The sequence below is a fragment of the Sceloporus occidentalis genome, unplaced genomic scaffold, assembly GCF_023333645.1.
Source record: "Sceloporus occidentalis isolate IW3139 unplaced genomic scaffold, rSceOcc1.0.p SCAF_5, whole genome shotgun sequence".
Classification (NCBI taxonomy): domain Eukaryota; kingdom Metazoa; phylum Chordata; class Lepidosauria; order Squamata; family Phrynosomatidae; genus Sceloporus; species Sceloporus occidentalis.
Window position 1 is genome coordinate 88,676,950 of NW_028316985.1, and position 19,557 is coordinate 88,696,506.

The 19,557-nt window shown below is 40.1% G+C and overlaps 1 protein-coding gene across 3 annotated transcripts in view; it reads left to right on the forward strand.

The window, feature by feature from the left end:
• LMNTD1 (lamin tail domain containing 1) overlaps positions 1-16,835 on the forward strand; it is a 235,100-nt gene extending 218,265 nt beyond the window's left edge. Inside the window, exons 13-14 of one of the 3 annotated variants that reach the window (XM_089524668.1) lie at positions 396-469; positions 4,658-4,779. In XM_089524668.1, the coding sequence (XP_089380794.1) occupies positions 396-440 (45 nt within the window). In that variant the 3' untranslated portion in view covers positions 441-469; positions 4,658-4,779. Of the gene's footprint in view, positions 1-395; positions 470-4,657; positions 4,780-14,506 lie in introns of those variants that run through there. The other 2 variants (XM_089524667.1, XM_089524669.1) reach the window with 2 other exon arrangements.
• Positions 16,836-19,557: the final 2,722 nt, after the last annotated feature.

Consider the following 19,557-nt stretch of genomic DNA (forward strand, 5'->3'; position numbering starts at 1 on the left):
TCTGTCCTTGTTCTTATTCTCTTACAAGAGAGGGCAGTCATTTAATTAACCCAGAAAGGTCTAGATGCCATGCCATATGAGGAGTGGCTTAGGGAGCTGGATATGTTTAGCCTGGAGAAGAGAATGTTTAGAGGTGACATGATGGCCATGTTTAAATATTGGAAAGGATGTCATATTGAAGCAGGGGTATGCTTGTTTTCTGCTGCTCCAGAGACTAGGGGCCTTATCGCACACACTTTTTCCCACGACCTGGGCATGGGCAGCTCATTCCAGGCTCTGGCAGCTTTCTCAAGCCTATAGATGCTCTTTTGCAGTTTGCAGGCAAGTTCTTTGCTTAGTTCCATGAACTGTGGTGGTTGCTGCATGTAAATCTCATTGTTAATTTCCCCATGCAGAAAAGCAATCTTGACATTCAAGTGTCCAACATGTATCTTCCTTGAGGTAGCAACACTCAGGAGCAGGCTTATTGGTATGTGTTTCAATGCTGGTGCAAACGTTTCATCATAGTCTTGGCCATATATTTGTTAATATCCCTTGCCTACCAATATGGCTTTGTAGCAGTGGATGCCCTCTTCTGTATCTTCCTTTACATTAAACAACCACCTGCACCCTATAACCTTCTTGGCTTTGAGTAACTCAGTGGGTGTCCAGGTATTGTTTTTGTTTTGAGATTCAGTCTCTTCCTTGACAGCTTCCTTCCACTTGCAGGCTTCGCTAGCCAGAAGTTTTCTGATTTCTTGCCATGTAAATGGTGTCTTGATCTGTGTGATGCTGGCTTTATATGAAAATCTGTCTGGTGGAACCCTTTTATTTGATTTCTCAGGGTACCTGGCATCTTTTTCTGGATCTGCTTGGCTGACTGTTATGAGTGGCCTTTCAGAGATCTGCTGTTTGGGCTCAATATTCACTGATTTCCCCTCTGGTAGAGAGTTCAGTTGCATGACTAGTGTCTTGCCTTTGTCAGGCTTTTCACTTTCATCTGTGGCAGGAATCAGGATTCTGTAGCTCTTAGTACCTTGTGCATAGCCAACAAACACTGCAGTTCAACTAATTCCTTTGGGCTTTAGGAACATAATCATAGGCCTTAGATCCAAAAACTCTAATGTAAGACAGGTTATGTTTCCTGCCATTCCATAGCTGGAAAGGAGTCTGATTTATGACCTTGGTTATGAGTCTGTTCTGCAGATAGTTAGCAGTGTATACAGCTTCAGTATTTCTCTGACAATCTGGCATCCTGCAGTGTGCATTTGATCATTTCCATAACGGATCTATTTTTCCTTTCTACCACTTCATTTTGTTGAGAAGTGTTAGGAATTGCAGAAACGGGATTTAAATCCTGGGAAGATACTGCAAAAGTGGAATCATTTTCACATATCGGGGGCATTAAGCATTAATGTGACATTAACTCGCACAGAAAATGGGGAAAATCGCACTGCTTTTTACTCAAAAGTAAAAAGTAGTGCAATTTTGTGACATTCTGTGCAGGTTAATGTCGCATTAATACACAATGCCCCCAACATCATCTGAAAATGATCCTGCGTTTGCGGGATTTTCCTGGATTTAAATCCTGTTTCTGCACAGAATTTGACCTATTCCTTCCCATGTGATAAATTGCTAAATTGAGTGCTTTCCCAAACTAATTAAAGGCAGACCACTTCCCTCCAAGGAGGTTCTTCATTTAGGAGAATGGTTCCCAAACTTTAGTCCTCCAGGTGTTTAGGACTTCAGGTCCCAAAAACCCCTGCCAGCTTGTGAGGAATTCTGGGAGCAGATGTCCCAAACATCTGGAGGACCAAACTTTGGACATTACTGATTTAGGATAACAGCATTCCCTTTGCAAAAACGGTCTCATAGACCACAAGAGAAACACTTTTTAATGGTCCTTTTTTGTCTTAGCTGAAAAGGTGTTTTCTTGTTACTCCTCCTTTCTGTAATGGTTTCTCACAGCAAAGGTCTTTAAATAGTAAATACCTTTTGCAATATGATTCCCTCTTGCTCAAACAAGGATGAACTATTGGGCTATATATTGCTGGCAAATTATCAAAAATGCTTATTATCACATTTTTGTGCTTCATCTGTATTCATCCCAGCAGACATTAACTTTTGATTGTCGTGGTGGTGTGCGTTCAAATCATTTCAAACCTAAGGCATCATGGCATTTTCTTGGCAAGATTTGTTCAGAGCAGCTTTGCCTTTGCTTTTGCCTTCCCCTGAGGACAAAAGATTGTAACTTACCCAAGGTTTCCATGGGCCAAGCAGGGATTTGAACTTTTGATACATGTCTATTATGCAATCAAGATGTGTTCCAATATCCTCATCAGCCTTGATTTTTCTTGTCATCATCTGCTTAATAGATGCAATTTACAGGCTGAGTTCTGAGTTCTGTAAGCCTTTTGTAAGGCAAGTCATGCATCCCTAGCTGTTTCCACCCTTCTCATATACACGAAAATATGAGGACTTACGTTTGTTGTGAGAAGTCACAGAGCTTTTGATGTTTCCTCATTATATTTCCTCCTCTGGACATTTTCATCTGTGGGTCTCTCCTCCCCAATTACAGTACATTCCATGGTCTTTGCAATCTCAGCAGTCCTTTTGTTGGGAATACCCATTGCTCATAGTTCCCAGCTGCGAGTTGTGGTCCAAAGACATAACAGCTGAAATTCTGCATTGAAAGACATACATCCAGCATGTAGTTATGTCTTCAGGTGCTCCCACACACCTTTCAAATAATGCAGCTACCAGATATAGCCATTTCTGAGTTGGAGAGCAAGGGGATCAGTGGAGACAGCTATTTTGATGTTATCTGTATTCACTGCAACATAGAGACCTCCTGGGCCTGGCAATCCTTGGGAAATCCCTGCAGATGATGTCCTTGTAACATGTCCAGCCACAAGAAAATAGCTGATTATATCTTTTTTGAGCTCCCTGATTAATGTAGTATTTAGGAGGCTGCGTTACTTAAAAGGTGGGCTGGGGGACTTGAGGAATTCTGGCCAGCTCAGCCATGGATTACATAAATTGGATTTGCACTATCATAACTGACTGTCAGGATGTCAGACAACACTTCCAAGTCCTGGATGAATGGAATTAAATTTTATTTTGACCATTCAACAATTGATTCAAGGATCTTGCTCTAATTGGGTCTAACCAATAGGATTTCGATCAGGAGTTTGCTCCATTCTTTTTAATTTGTATTCTTTCCAGCGACATGAAGTAGACTAGAATTTGAGTCTCCCTTAACCTAAATACTTGGGATCAAAAGTATTGTGGGTATCCATATCCCATGTATAAATCAGAATGGCACTGTGTCCCTTTGTGCAATGTAGATTGTTCTACATATATCTTCTGACAAACAGTCAGTAAACAAAACCTATAAATATTCAATACCAGATGGAATAGGATGGTACTGGAATTGAAACCAAAATAACATCACAAAATGGAACTGGTTTAACTACACTGAAAGGGGTTTGAGCAGCTACTTTGCTGGAATAATAACCTGATATCTCTTTTTCACTGTTATGTGCTTTCAAAAAAACAACAGGAAAGAACCCTTGTCTAGGAATTTTTTACACCTAAAGACATATAGCCCAGATGTTCTCTTGTTCTCTCACCTCCATCCCAGAACTAATATAGGACTTATACTTAAGAAATGTAGGAGAGTATATGGACAGTTTGCTGAACTAGTGGACAGTTCATTGACAACCATGAATTTCCACATGGTATTAGATTCATAGATTGGTGTTTTTATGCTGCTTGTATCTTTTTTATTTTTGTCATATTATTTTATTTCACTTTGTATTTTATGTTTTTAACATATACATCACCCAAAGCATGTTGGCCATCTGAAAGTTTTAAAACATAGTAAACGGAGGAGGAGAGATGCTAGTTTTTACCTTTCCTGACATATGAGAATGAGGCGGGTGGAGGAAGAAGACAGCTTTATTTGCTACATTTCTCCATAATAGATTACCTTATAATCTGTCCTTGAATACAAATATATTGTGTGCATGTGTGTGTTGTATCAAATATCATTTATTTCCTTAAGTCTTAAACTGTAAGTCTTAGACCGTAAGTCTGAGATTCCTGAGATTACAGCTACAATGAAAGTCACAATGAAATATTATCAATTTGAAAAAGCTACAGGTAGTCTATGATCATTGGTAGATCAAGTCTCATGGATCATAGAGACATGGACTTTGTTAGCCAAGAACTGCTATTGGGGGAGTCCAGAAAACCTTTTTCCTTGAGACAAACACTTAAGCAAATTGCGGTGAAGGAAGTCTCCAGGAAAGACAGGTTTTGGTGGAAGGTAGAATACGATCTCAGACATAATAATTGCATCCAAGTATTTACATATTTATAGCGCAAGTTCCTTTCAAAATCAAAAGTGAGGTGTACTATTGAAATGTGACATTGCTGTCTTCTGTAGTGTACAACCTGAAAACAATGTTGCCCATCACAGAAAAACCGTATGCAACCCAAAACTGTGACTGAAACACTTTATTTTATTTCATTTATTTTATTTATTGGATCCATGTATATATCATTCTATTCACTCATAGGGGTCATCATAGTTAAGTGATGAGTAGGCATAATATAAAATGTAAAGTAAATGCCCATATTGTTAAAGACCATAATATTTTGACTGCTTTAACAGGTATCGGAGTGAACCTTGAAGATGCTCAAGTCAAGCCAGGTCTTTCCAGAATCTGATATGGTCTGCTTGTGGCCCCATGGTTTTTGCTTTGTCTTTTAGGTATTCTAGGAAAATAAGTGAGGTCAACATAAAGTGTTTAAAGCTGTCTTTTCTGTTTGTTACATTTCTTTTATGGAAGGGTTTTTCATAAAGCATTATTGTCCATATGCTACTAGTTCTAGCTTAGGTCTGCTAGAATCTTCCAACATCTTGAGATTTCTGACAGGGCTGCAATCAATGATCTGGTAATCAAGTTCTGTTTAAGCATTTTATTATTACCCGTGTATACAGAGAACATCAAAAGTTAGCTGCATGGAGTGATAGATTGTCTAGTAATATTTCTGATTATGGCAAGGACCTGAAACCAAAAAGGTGCTACTTTAAGTTACTCTAACCAGACTTGAAGAAGGGAGCCATATTCTTCGCGTCCCCTTCATCAGTCAGGGGGATGTTAGGAATGATGCTGTGGAGCTTAGCAGAAGTACATTGCCATCTATGAATAATCTTAATTGGTGATTTTATTTACCTGAGCAGGTAAAGGAAAATCACAATCAAATCATACTCCAGTCGGGGTCATTAAGAACTGCTTTAAGTCAGATTCTTCAGATCAGCTGTAGTTCCACATCTGAAGTATACTTACTGCCTAATAATTGTTGATTTATGACAGAGGAATGACCTTTCATTTTAATTGCAGTTTGAGAGACATCCCCCATGCTATGGGACATGGATGTCCATGTTTATATGTAAGGAATTTGATGTGCCTTCTAGAGCCAATTCAGTCAAGGGCCACATCCATCATCCATCCATAGCAAAGAGGACAAATGAAGTCCTCTTCACGGGGGGGGGGGGGGGGGCGGGGGGGTAAAGAGGGAGCCTCTCAGCTGGAACTGGTCTATTTCTTCTTTTTTCATATATCTAAATGAGGACCAGGTTGAGTTACATGTCTGTGTTTCAAAATGCTTTCTGAATTGGAGATATTCATTTTTCAGAAGAGGCTCAAACCCAGATCTGCACATCAGTGCAGGTCAGATCTCCAAACAACTGTCAAAAATTGTCATGGCTCCAACCATTTATATTAGCTAAGGTTCTGAATCACATTTCTGAGGGCTGTTACTATTAACAATCACTTCAGATATTGTTTTTGGACTCTATTTGATCCCTCCAAGATGTGTTCCAAGTTTTGTGATCCTCTGAAAAGTACTAGTAAATGCAATATATTAATTAGCTGAAGGAACAGGCAGTCGGGAAAGTTGGCCGAACACACAGCTAAAAGCACTTTGAGGAGAAAAATAATTATGTGTTGAAACTATATATTCTTGCCAGGATGAAGGAAAAACAGACCAGACCAAGCTGAAAGGCCAAATAGTTTCTATTCGTTTTTGACAGGTTGTACAATGGTTCAAGACATGAGGAAAAATAGTGTCTGAAAGATGTTTGCTCCTTATTTAAAAAGTCAAATTTTAGCTGGTACTACTAAAAATAGTAATAGTAGAAATGATGGCTGGATTCACTAGAGGCATGCATTCGTGACTGTTTTCTTTTCACAATCTCTATGTATTTCCTAATTTAGGGGATACATGGGGATTGAGAAAGTTCCCCAATCTCTTCTGAGCTGTGACCATCTGTCAATAGGAAGCAGCTGACTCAGAGTCCCCAACTTACATGAGCAATCTCTGATGTGAGGGGGAATTGCGGAAGTGACCCTACTTCTGACTGTTGCACTGGAGATCACTTACAGGAGAGGCTCAGCTGCTTCCCAATTGACCAGGGAACAGCAGACCCATTGATCACAGTGGCAGCTACCCAGTAAGTGAGGATTGGGGAGTTTGGGTGGGGAGTCACTATGTAGCTACGTAAATATGGTGGTTACAGATTCATAACTACCCAAAGTGGCTATAGTAACAACAATAGTAACAACAGTGCAGGGCTCCACTTCAAAGATACCTTAAAAAGTCTAGTCTCCTTTAAATAATAATAATAATAATAATAATAATAATAATAACTTTTACTTCTATCCCATTTTTCTGTAGCAAGACAATCAAAGTGGCTACCAACTAAAACAGTGATGGCGAACCTATGGCACGCGTGCCAGAGATAGCACTCAGAGCCCTCTCTGTGGGCACATGTGCCATTGCCCCAACACAGAGTTTGCCAGAGTTTGTTACTAGAAAGCCAGAGGGAAACGGCCCTTTGGAATAAATAAGTTGGTTTGGGGTTGCAGTTTGGGCACTCAGCCTCTAAAAGGTTCACCATCACTGAACTAAAACATCCATATACAATATTGTACATAACATTACAATCCCCCCCCCCTTAAAAAAAGAATTAAATATATTACGATTACAATCTATTAGTAATAGCATAACGTGGGCAGGGTGGTGGTAATACATGGTGTGAGGGGGTATCATTCTGTGGCTGAGGAATTTTATTCAGGAAATGCCTGCCGGAAGAGATCTGCCTTGGCAGCTTTTTTGAAGCTGTCTAAATTAGTAATTTGACAGATCTCGTCTGGCAGGCCGTTCCAAAGTCTTGGAGCAGTTGCAGAAAAGGCCCTCTGGGAGGTTCCAGTTAATCTGGTCTTTAAAGGCTGCAATAGATTCCTCCCAGAGGACCTGAGTGTGTAAGGTGGATTGTATGGAAGTAGGCGATCCCTTAAATAGGTTGGATCCAAGCCATGTAGGGCTTTAAAGGTAATAACCAACACCTTGTACTGAGCCCAGAAACTAATAGGCAGCCAGTGAAGTGATATTAGGATAGGTGTTATCCGGTCACTCCTAGTTTTTCTGGTGACTAGCCTGGCTGCCATGTTTTGTACTAGTTGGAGTTTCTGGACTAGGTACAAGGGTAGCCCCATGTAGAGCGCATTTTATGTCTCTTATCCTCCATCAGTAACCAAGCAGTAGCAAATTCTAAACAGTTAGCTACTTCATTGCACACAGCACACGATAACTTGATTTGGGACATAACCTGAGCATTTGGAACATAGTTCACTGCAAAGTTATAAATGCCTAAGCATCACTGAGTTCAAAAATCTTTAAACAAATAAATAAAGATTTTGATAAATCAATTCAGACCCTGGTAAATAATTTGGTTAGCCCTAACTAGAGGAAATTCATGGCATCAATTTTTTACTGCGGGTCTCGACATGTAAGCAAGTTCTGGAGATTCAGTTAGTTTACTCTAGTTGGGGCTAACAATAAAATGTAGACCTAAGTGTGTGCAATTTTAGGTTTAAGACAAGATTTTAAATATGCATTGTTTGACAATCATCCTCAAAACGATCCTGGGAGATAAATCATTGCCATTATTACTATCACTATCATCATCATCATCATCATCATCATCATCATCATCACCACCACTATTTCCATTTTACTGGTGGGAAACTGTGTGATAGAAGTGGTTGACTGCGCAAAACTCAATTAATTGAAGTGAAAAAAATGGTAGCCCAGACATTCTTCATGTCTGGGATCAGGAGTGGGCAATGTGTGGTTTTGCAGATGTTCTAGGGCTGTGATCTCATGAGCCCTAGCCAGCATAGCCAATGGTTAGGAATGGTGGTAGTCCAAGAACATCTGGAGGTTCGGGTGTTCTCCATCTCTACTTTGGATGTTTCAGTTACCTGGAGTACACTAGTCATCTTCCGCTGTATCAGGGCTGCGAATTATGTGCCTCTACAGATCTCCCAGCAGCCCTAGCTAACATAGCCAAAGGTGATGGATGCTGGGAATTGCAACTGAACATCGTCTTAAGGGCCACATAAGTTCAACCACTGAAATTATTGCAGTTATTCAATAGAAGCCATATTCTCCATGCCACATCCTGCAGAATTCTATCTGGTAGCAGCATAGCAACAAGCCTTCTCTGTGATGGTGCCTCTTTGTGTGAGATGTGGAGCATGGGAAAACATTTTTCTTCATCAGGTATGATGTGGTCCAGCATATTACTTTAAACAGTGATTCTCCAACTTTGGACCTCCAGATGTTTTGGACTTCAGCTCCCAGAATTCCTGACTGCTGGCAAAACATTCTAGGGCTTCTGGGAATTAAAATCCAGAACACTTGGAGGACCAATGTTTGGGAAGCACTGGGAAGCATCTGAATAGCAGGGTGGTTTTCTCTGGGTCACAGATGATTGACAAGTGGGTGGTTTTCATGAAGGGAGTCAATGCATGGGTTAAGAACCTTTTACTGCAGTCATCTGTCACATCCAAGCAATGACTTTCTGCAAGTCCTATATCTCTAATAAATCAGTCCCAGGTGTTTATGGTTTTTTCCTCTTCCACGTAGTTTATATTCAGAACATCCATGCCCAACGAAAAGAAAATGGTGGTGCTTTAAAGCCTGAGGTAGTCCCATGAAAGATAGGGGTGTGTGTTTTATTCTTATTCAGGTATCATGTCACATATTGTACCTAACTGATTTATTTACTTGGTGCTGAATCATTTAAGATGCATCAATAGGAGCAGTACTGCAGGGGCTTTCAACTATATTATTCAAGGTTAATTTGGTGTTACTGCCTCTGGTGAGAGTTGAGCTGAGCAGCTGAATATTTCATCAGTTATAGACAATGTTCTTCTCTACTTTGCAAAAAGAAGGAAGAGGGAAAGCAGACTAGAACCAAACCCAGCTTGTCAGTGCTCCAGGCCAGCTGTGAGTTAGGTGGCCTGCTGATCAACAGCTCAAGGCAATTCTCACTAACGCAATGTAGAAAATACATTTACCCCAACTCAAAAAAAAAAAAAAAATAGCACTAAGGTAAGATGTGCCAGTGTGAATTTGACTAGTTGCCCAGCACTCTTGGGCAATATATGGCTCTTGGACGCCTATTTTTCCCCCCAGAGCTCCAAAGGATACTCCCAAAGCCCCTTGTTCCCCCCAATTTTGGCCTGTTAGTCTTAACCAAAACAGACCCATTAAATCAATAGGATTTACATGTGTGCTGATTCACTATTTAACCATTGATTAATGCATCAATATTAGTTGAGAATATTAACCAGCAGAATTAAGGGCAGATTTTCTGGCCAAACTGTGGCCACCAAAAACCCAAAATGCCACAAAAAGTGTAGCAGATTGGGTCCCTTTGTCCTCACTGCTCCTCCAGTGAAGAAAAATGGTCTTTTTCCATCCCAAGACCCAGAAGTGGGAGAAACATTTTATCACTTCCACACGTGTCTTGAGCAATGCTGTAGCCTGCAGGAAGACATTGGTAGGAAATGACTGCCACCTCTTACAGAGTTGCCCACCGCCTTTGGACAGCCTTTCCAAATTTGGTTCCCTCCAGATGCTTTGGACAAGTCCCATCATAGTAGTTACAGTCCATTGCTTCTGGAAAGGTCTAGGACCATCAAGATCAAAATTCTAGTTTTTCATTGTAAAACAGATGGAGCGTGACACTTACACTACACATGAAGGTTGCACTGAATCTGTGCCTAGAAGAAATCTGCCTATATATGAAATGTATAAAGACTGAATTCTCCAATCCTCCTATCATGTCCTAAGATCAGGTTTCCTGGAGCAGAGGCAGCACACACTGCTTGTTGCTTATGCATTCACTTGCTAGAGCAAGAGTACAATTTGGTTGCAGCTAACCACTTAATATTTATATGCTGCTCACTCTCTGCCCAGTAGCATTGCTTGGTTGTTGCCTGCAGCAGAACCCAGCTGTGTTTTGCAATCTGTCTAGTGAAGAGTTCTTGCAACAGCACAGCTAGTACAAGTCATTAAGTGAGTGCCAATATGCTGAAAGAAGAAGAACACTTCTTACCGGGGTTGGAGGTGAACAAAAGTCAGTGCAAAGCAAACTTTGATCTTTAATGTAGGCTGGAACCCATAGCTGTGGTCTTCATAAATATCCCAGGAGAGGAAAGGCTGTGAGTTATCCATGCATTACAATGATAACATTGGTTTGCAACTTACTTTTTGCCTGGTGAACATTTTTTTCCCCTTGTATACGTATGCTTTACAAATGAATTAATAACAAATGAGCAGAGTTACAACTGTGCATGAGCATCACCTTTTATCTATCCTGTCAACCTTTGGGAAGAAGACTGGAAGGTGAAGAGAGACTCCTGTTACCGTATATACTCAACTATACCTCGATCTCATGTACAGGTTGAGGGCAGGTTTTGGGGCCAAAATAATGGATTTTGATGTATATGACCCGTGGATAAGTTGAGAGTAAGACTTAGGGTCATGTAACAAAGGATCTAAAGGATGAAGCAAAGAAAAACAATGCCAAAGAACTTACAAAATTGCGGGAGGTATAATTGTTTTAGAGTGTTATTATGCTCCTATGAAGTGCAGTTCCATGTGAAAATAAGGTGCATGGCCTCCATATGCTTTTGTTGATAAAAGCCAACTTCCAGGAACTTAGGAAGTGGGTTTCCCCCACCCCTATTCATATTTGCTGCTACACTGTCAAATTTTAGCAGTTGGAGGTTGAGGGTTGAGGCTATTTATATTGCAGAAAAATATCTTCCTTGACTCACTGAATGCCAATGTCGTAGCTGTAGGCTAAATGAGGATGGGTGAAAATATGGGCAGAGTTGGCATCTGGGTTTATGGCAAGGCTTTGTACCACAGACCACACCTGTGCTATGTGTCGTCCTCTAGGTAAGTACCTGTTTGAGGTTTGGAAGCTGTCTGTAGGCAAGTAAAGATTTGCTATCATGAGTCATTAAGAGAGCAGCATTATTGTCCAGAATGGGTTGTAGTTCATGGATGATAAACCTGAGTGGTCTTAGTTGGGAGCTGTATGTCACCACTTGCGGGATTCTGATGTTGAATTCTATTTCCATTTGAAGGTTTCCTTTCTTCATAAAGTTGGCCCAGGCCCTACTTCCACACTTAAACACAGTGACCCCATCATAAGGACAAGCATTGTGCTCAGGGCTGTCTGTAGGATAAATTATCCTGGGAAAGGAGATCATTTGATGCACCCGATCCTCACTGCCAATAATAATAATAATAATAATAATAATAATAATAATAATAATAATGTTTTAGTAAATTCCTAACCAAGCGACCTCTAGATTTGTTGGACTACAGCTCCTATCATTCTCATCCAGCATGGGCAATGCATTTGTAATGGTTACAATGGTTGATGATACTGCCTCAAATGCTACTGAACAAATTCTACTGAATTTTGGGGAGGGATGTCAAAGACATTCACTGCCGCCACTCACCCCCAGACCAACGAAAGACAGTACGCTGAGCCACTGAACTCAACTTGGCATCCATGCCACTCACCTCTAAGGCTAGTCTGTATGACACTGATGTAATATGAAAAACAGCTGAATACAGCATGAGCTGGATATAAGGCCTCATTGAAAGGTTCCCATTGACTTTTGTAAACATCGGTTTGCTTGCCATCTTATTCTATATATACCTACTTCATTTCTTTCTAAAAATGTCCCAGATCAATAGAAGGTTGTAAAGATCTGGTCAGATGCCAAGTAGCAACACATCTGGTAGTGGATCATTTTTTAAAATACCTATTACTTACCATACATATACAAAGGTGTTTAGAAAGAGATTAATAATAATTTTCTCCCTTCGATGGAGCATCTCAAATGACTGCAATATTTAATTAAGATCTAGAAAGCCATCTGACTATTTTAAAACCAAGGCAGAGAGAATTACTTGTCCAAGGTCATAGTAAATTAAACTCAGTGCTACTTAGAGAATGCGATATCCTACTGACCAATTTGAAGAATTTAGATTAAACTCTTTAAAATATAGGGATATGTGTTTTTTTTCTTTCAAATTTCCTCTTGAGTGCTATTGTCGTAACCAAGAATGCATCTGCCATCTCAACAGAGATAATCTCATACACACAGTCTTACAAATGTATTCTTTTACAAATATGCAGTTAACAAATGCTGTATATTTCTTGTTGATGCTTGTATTTTCATCCTAATTTTAATATTTACAAATATGGAAATGTGAAAGTTTAGTGGAACTACAAAGCTAAGGACATCATCTTTCAGGACTGAACTACATGGTAAAAACACAGTTAGCAGCAACCTCTTTTTTCCTCTTCTGCCTTGTGCTTCCAGCCCAGAATGAAAGTGAGCTGCTCCAGCAGTTTGTATTGCCAATTTAAAGAAAAACAAATTAAAAATCCCATTGAAACAAACAGATCCTTTAGGGAGCAAAGCAAATTTCCAGCACAGAGATAGAATCTGCCCTACTCTTCAAAGGAACGTCCCATTCCAGATCACACTCCACCATGCTTACTTTCAAGCAAGAAAAAATAGATGGAGCTGCCTGAATATGGCACTAAACAGTCAAAGACATAGCTGTGTTATTCTCAAAATCAATATGCAAAGAGATCTTTGTTAGTCTCCAAGGTGCTACAAGATCCCTTTGCATGGTGCTAACAGTTCTGGCGATCTTAACAGTTTAGTCCATAAAACTGCCATCAACTGGGGAAAATGGTTCCATTATTATTATGAAGATTACTGTATATTGTAGCAACATTAAGCTGCACCTAACTGACAACTGCATATGTACTTGAGAATTTGTCTCAGCTTCTAGAGATTGATTTTAAAAGAAGATGCTTAGGATGTGAATCAGCTTCTCCATGTCCATGTCTCCATCGGTGACTACAATAGGTGTTGGGCAACACACTGACATATTTTCAGGCTTATCCTCTGCAACATTTAAAAGACAGCAGAACACCTGCTACTAATATGTGAAATAAAAAGCTGGTTCCTGGGTCTTCTTTCTTACCCCCTAGCAGCATGCGTTTATCTCCTCCAGGAAAAAGAATCCAGGGTGGGATTAAGAAGATTACTGCAATAGGCCCTATTCTTGCAAGAGTCATGCTTTTAATTTAAAAAATGGGAATTTACTACTTCTAAATACTCTAAACTTTAGGCAGCTATCACCACACTTCTCACAATTGCACAACCATCATGCTCTCTTCCTGAACTCTCCCTTAACCCTGCTTCCCTGCCTAATGTCTTACCCACCAAGTCTTTAGAAATCTTTGTTAGTTAGGCCCTATACAGACTGGCGCTGGGGCCAATTTTAGAACTTGGGAGAGCGGAGCGTCCCCACGCTTCTGAGCCCTCCTGCACTCTCCCGGCACCACTTTGGCACACGCACAGATGACAAGCTTTCTTTTGTTGTTTTTCCCTTTGTTCTGTGCAATCCTGGAGCTCTGCGGCCCCAAACGAACTCTTAAAAAGTTAGAAAGAAAGAAAATAATTGGAGAAAATGTTAAAAGGTAATTAAGAATCTTTGGAATAGTGAGGGGAAAGGGGGACGGGGAGGAGGGGGCATTGGCACTATGCGTCTAGTAATCACGCAAATGCCCCAGGAGCAACATTCACACTGGCAGACTTCCACCATTGTTAGGTCATTCATGGGTTTCCCCAGTGATAGGGCAGCTATGGTTTGGAAGTGTCTTCATGCAATGAGTATCATTCAAAGCCACTTCCTTCCCAGTGTGTCCGCGACTGAAAGCCGCGTGCAGGAATATCCTAAAGAAATGATAGTTAAGGACCATGAAGAGAGGAAAGGGATAATATTTTATGGCTGAATGGGAGTTTCTATATGACAGTGGGGAACCTCTGTTCCTCCAAATGCTGTGGGCCTCAGCTCTTTACCATTGCTCATGGTGATTCAGACTCCTTGGAGCTGTAGTCCAGAATATGAGGCGAAGCAAAGAATATGATTCTTTGCCAGGATGCCCAGGATGTTCAATTGATTTAAAGACAGTCAATTTTAACAACTGATTTGAAGTTAGATGTGTTTACTTGGCCTATAATACTTACCAAGTGTCTTGTGTATGTTTTTTTCACAGCCTAATTTAGGTGGAGTGATTTATGTAGGTTCAGAGACACCCACCGGCTCTGCTTTACAGAAGTATTTTGCCCATTCATCTTACCACTTCAGGCTCCCGGCCCAGGCATCGCCTACTCGCATTAACTAGTGTCTCACAGAGGATCAGTGAATAGAACTGGGTTACTTTCAAAGCGCTCTGCGGCAAAAATAGTTTGATGATTCATTGCTCCAGGAGTAAGGCATCTTGGATCTTCAGAGCCACTCTAAACTTTCAGTATGATTTCTCTGTAAATCTCTCTGTGTTGGAAGGGCAGGTTGGCTAACTTCTCTCAGCAGTGGATTTATAATACATTGGCTATTGATTACTGCATCATTGGCACTGATACAAAATATAAGGCTGAAACTAGGCACATCCTGCTACCCCAGTGACTTCTTTGAAGCCTTAGCAGTAACTTTGGTTCACAGTTCCACCCATGGACATAAGTAATTCAAAAATACATAAAACTGAAGGGGCTATCTGGCCTGCAATCCTATATAGTGAAGCCAACTGCCCTCTCCCCCACAAACAACTAGGATAAGATTGGCACCCATGTTAATTTACCAAGGTGGGCTGTGGGCAATTTAGCTGTACAACACTGGTGGTGGATCTTCAGGCACTAGACCTAGGAGAAGCTTTGCTTGATGTTCTAACTCCTCAAATAAGCCTGCAGTCAAATATAGACTATATCAAAAATATTTGACTGCATAGATCACAGCTATGGATAGTTCTTAAGGTCATGGGAGTCCCACTCCATCTGACAGTCCTGATGAGACATCTCTACTTAGGGCAAGAGGCTATTGTTAGAACAAAATTCAGAGAAACAGAATGGTCCCAGTTGGCAAAGGGATCAGGCAAGGCTGCATTCAATCACCCTATTTGTTCAACTTGTTCAACTTGCATGCAGAAAACACCATAGGAAAAGCAGGTTTAGACTTGGAAGAAGGAGGAAGGAAGATAGGAGCATGGAACATTCACATAAGATATGCAGATAACCCTATAATACTAGCAGAAAACATCACAGACCTGGAACAATTACTAAGGAAAGTCAGAGATGAAAGTTCAAAGGCAGATTTAATGCTGAACATAAAGAAAATAAAAATAATGACCATGGAAGAAATACATAAATTCAACCTAGGCAATGAAGAAATGAAAATAGTTAAAGAGTTCCTGTACTTTGGATTAAAAATTGATCAGAATGGAGACTCCAACCAAAAAATAAGAAAAAGACTAGGAATGGGAAGGACAGCTATGAAAGAACCAGATATAAAGAGTCAGGATATACCACTGTGAAAGCCATTGTATTCCCCATCACCATATACACATATGATAGCTGGACAGTAAAGAAATCAGACAGAAAGAAAATCAATTCATGTGAGCTGTGGTTCTGGAGAACAGTGGTAAGGATACAATGGACAACCAAGCAGATCAAACAAATGGGTCCTTGAACAGATCAAGCCAGAAATCTCCTTGGAAGCCAAGATGATAAAATTGAGGTTGTTGTACTTTGGCCACATAATGAGGAGGCACAAATCGCTAGAAAAGACAATGCTAGGAAAGGTGGAAGGTAGTAGAAAGAGAGGAAGATTGCATGCCAGATTACTAGACTCAGTCATGGAGGTCACAGGTATGAATTTGCAGGACTTCAGTTGATTGGAGCTGAGCAGTGGAGAGGACAGGGGTCTTGGAGATGTCTCATCCACAGGATTGTCATGAGTCAGGGTCAACTCAAGGACAGTTATCAACAATAACAACAACAACAGCTTGCAGAATGTCCAAAGGAGGGCGACTAAAATGGTGAAGGGTCTGGAAACCATGTCCTATGAAGAACGACTTAGGGAGCTGGGGATGTTTAGCCTGGAGAAGAGAAGGTTAAGAGGTGATATGATAGCCCTGTTTAAATACTTGAAGGGATGTCATATTGAGGAGGGAGCAAGCTTGTTTTCTGCTGCTCCAGAGACTAGGACCCAGAGGAATGGATGCAAGCTACAGGAAAAGAGATTCCACCTCAACATTAGGAGTCACTTCCTGACAGTAAGGGCTGGAACCAAACCCCAGTGGATACCAAGGGCCCTCTGTAGTCAAAGAAGCTATGGCCTACGTTTGCAAGACCTTAACAGGGTTATTAATGACAGAATGTCTTGAAGGTATCTTAATCACTGGATCACCATAAGTCAAATCCAACTTAGCAGCAATTAATAGCAATACTAAGATAAGACCCATCTAGCTTTTTAGAAGAGTTCTATCTTAGTTCCTGAGATACCACATATTGAAATAATAATTTATTTTTAAATGGTGTTAATTCCATAGATTGTGCAAATGTATTGTAAAAATAACTTTTATATGTCTTTACTAGTATCTTTATATGTCTTTTAATCTATACTTGTTTTAATTTTTTTAAACTGTCGTGAGTTCCAGTATTGGAGAAGAGGCGTGATATAAATCAACAACAACAATATGAATTTTTAAACCCTCTATTAACATAATGAACACATATGATCTCCATTCTCCACCTCTTATATGCCTCATCCCCTTTCATGCTGTTTATCTGATGTGGCTTCATGGAAATCAAAAGAATTTCGAAGTTTTGGTATTTGATGTTTTCATAGTGCATGTTTAGTATGAAATGCGTTGTAATTAAACCCATTTAAATCTACTGATCTTCTCTTTTTACCCTAATGAGTTTATCTAATTTTTATATCTATATCAATTATTTTCAATAAACCAAACACAGAAAAACTAATAGTCCTAAATTTGTTCCATGTTGTATGGTGAGCAACTTTTATCGTTGAGTGCCTCATTGGGAAAGACAATCCATTGTTAGCAAGGTTAAAAGGAAGTGGAGCATCGCCCCACTCAACCTTAATCTTTGAGGTAGCCAATAATAATAATAATAATAATAATAATAACAACAACAACAACTGCTGCTGCTGCTGCTGCTGCTGCTACTACTACTGCTATTAAAAGAACACTAAGCTATAGCCTATACAATAACTGGGTGCTCTGTGTTGTTGTATAAATTCAGTTTTAGGGTACACAGTAGTGCAGTAGCCAGAAGAACTTCAGTGAGAAAAAAGTTACAGAACAGCTACAAGTTAAGTCTCCCTTATATGAAATGCTAGGGACCAAAAGTTATTTTGGATTTTATTTTTTCAGATTTTGGAATATTGACGTATACATACGAAAATATCTTGAAGCTAGAACCCAGATCTAAACATGAATTACATGTTTTGGATGTACATAATATGTTTAATACTTTTGTGTACGAAGCGAAGTTTGGGTATACTGAACCATCAGAAGGCAAAGGTGTCTCAGCCATGCTATATCATGAATACTATAGACTACAGGGAAACTCGAGGGCGTGGATCCCAGATCCGTGAATTAGGAGGGCCGACTGTATTCCTTTTTGGTGACTTCTCCATTTTTTGCCCATGTCCCTTTTAAATCCCAGTTCATTCAAAAGTTCTTTATATTGCCCTCCTAATTTCTCACTGGAACTGTTTGCAATTGTACCTTCAATCTCAAGCCTTTAAAGATTCCCATCCATCATGATCTCCTTTCCCTTTGACCATTTCTGATGGATTTCGCCAAGTATTTCACCGGCCTATGCTTACTAAAATCAATTTTCTTGAAGTCCAAAGGGAATGTCTGAATATATTTGGCTTCCCTTTCCTTCTGTAGGGCAAATCCCAAGAGGATGTGGTTCACTCCCACCCACGATTCCCACTACATATCAGACACAGACAGGGCCTTCCATTACGGAGTAAGGATGCAGATACCTCAGGCAACAAGTGCTGGAGGGAAGGGCAAGATGGTGGACAGAGCTGTAGTTTCCATATAGCTGTCTAGATCCTCCTGACTTAGGCTGTTCTCATCACACTTTGTGCAAACTGTTGTCTCTTAGGTGACACTGAAAATACAATTTAACTGCCAGATTTATTAGCTTCTCTATCACATACAGGAGAGAGTGCATTCTTGGGTTTTTTTGCCTCAGGTGATGGAAAATTTGGATCTGATTCTGGGTCTGAAATACAAATATACTTCCTTAAGAGGAGGGAAACCTTGAGTTTGACCCTGTATGTGTGTGGCCACATTCTAGCAATATTTCAAAGGGAGAACAAGACACTACAGACATCAAGGGACTTGCTTCATGGGCATACTTTGCCAGTGGCACATTGGCAATATACCATTTCTGTGTGGAATGAAATCACATAATAGACATTTCAGTGCAATCATGGACAAGGGCATAGTGAATAATTTTCAACAAACTGTTCAGAACTGAGGATGACATTGCAGATGGAGGATGGCTGTGCATACAGAAGGCAGCTGTGGCAGGGATAACTGTGAAGTAGATGGGCTATGTAACAACAAGGATCATCTGAAAGGGTAATTTTATTCATCATTGTCAGTTTTCTTTTCAGTCATTGCCTCCACTATTCTCCTTTTATGTTTTATCCCCCTTCCCTATCTAGAGATAATACTAGAAACAATCTCTCCCTGAAAATGAACTCTGGTGTTCTTCTATATGCGATATTTCTCAGATTGTGAAGAGCTGGATAACTCTTTTTGAACTACTTTAGATAACAAGAAGTTAATGGCTTTAAGAGTTCATTTTCCACCCGCCTAAGCCTAGAATGAGGCGGCCTTCCTCAAAAGCAATTTTCCAGAAAATTAATGAAACATTATGCACAATCTCACCTCCAAAAGAAAGGCTACATACAGGTAGAGATTGGAAGATATTTTGAAGAAGAAGAAACAACCAGCAGTGTTTCCCAACTTGGTGCCCTCCATCTGGAAGCACTTGTGTCTTGGAGCATCATTATTCTACCACTACTCAGTTATGAATGGCTTCAGCATGTCATTATATTGCTTTTTCAAACTAATTTGCAAGCCTTGCAAAATTTATCAGATCCTTTCAGACACCCTTCCTTTTGCAAGCCTTTCCTAAGTTGATGCCCTCCAGATGTGTTGGACAACAATGTTAGACTGCATATACTAGCTCGAAAAGGAGAGAATTTTTAGTCTACGACATC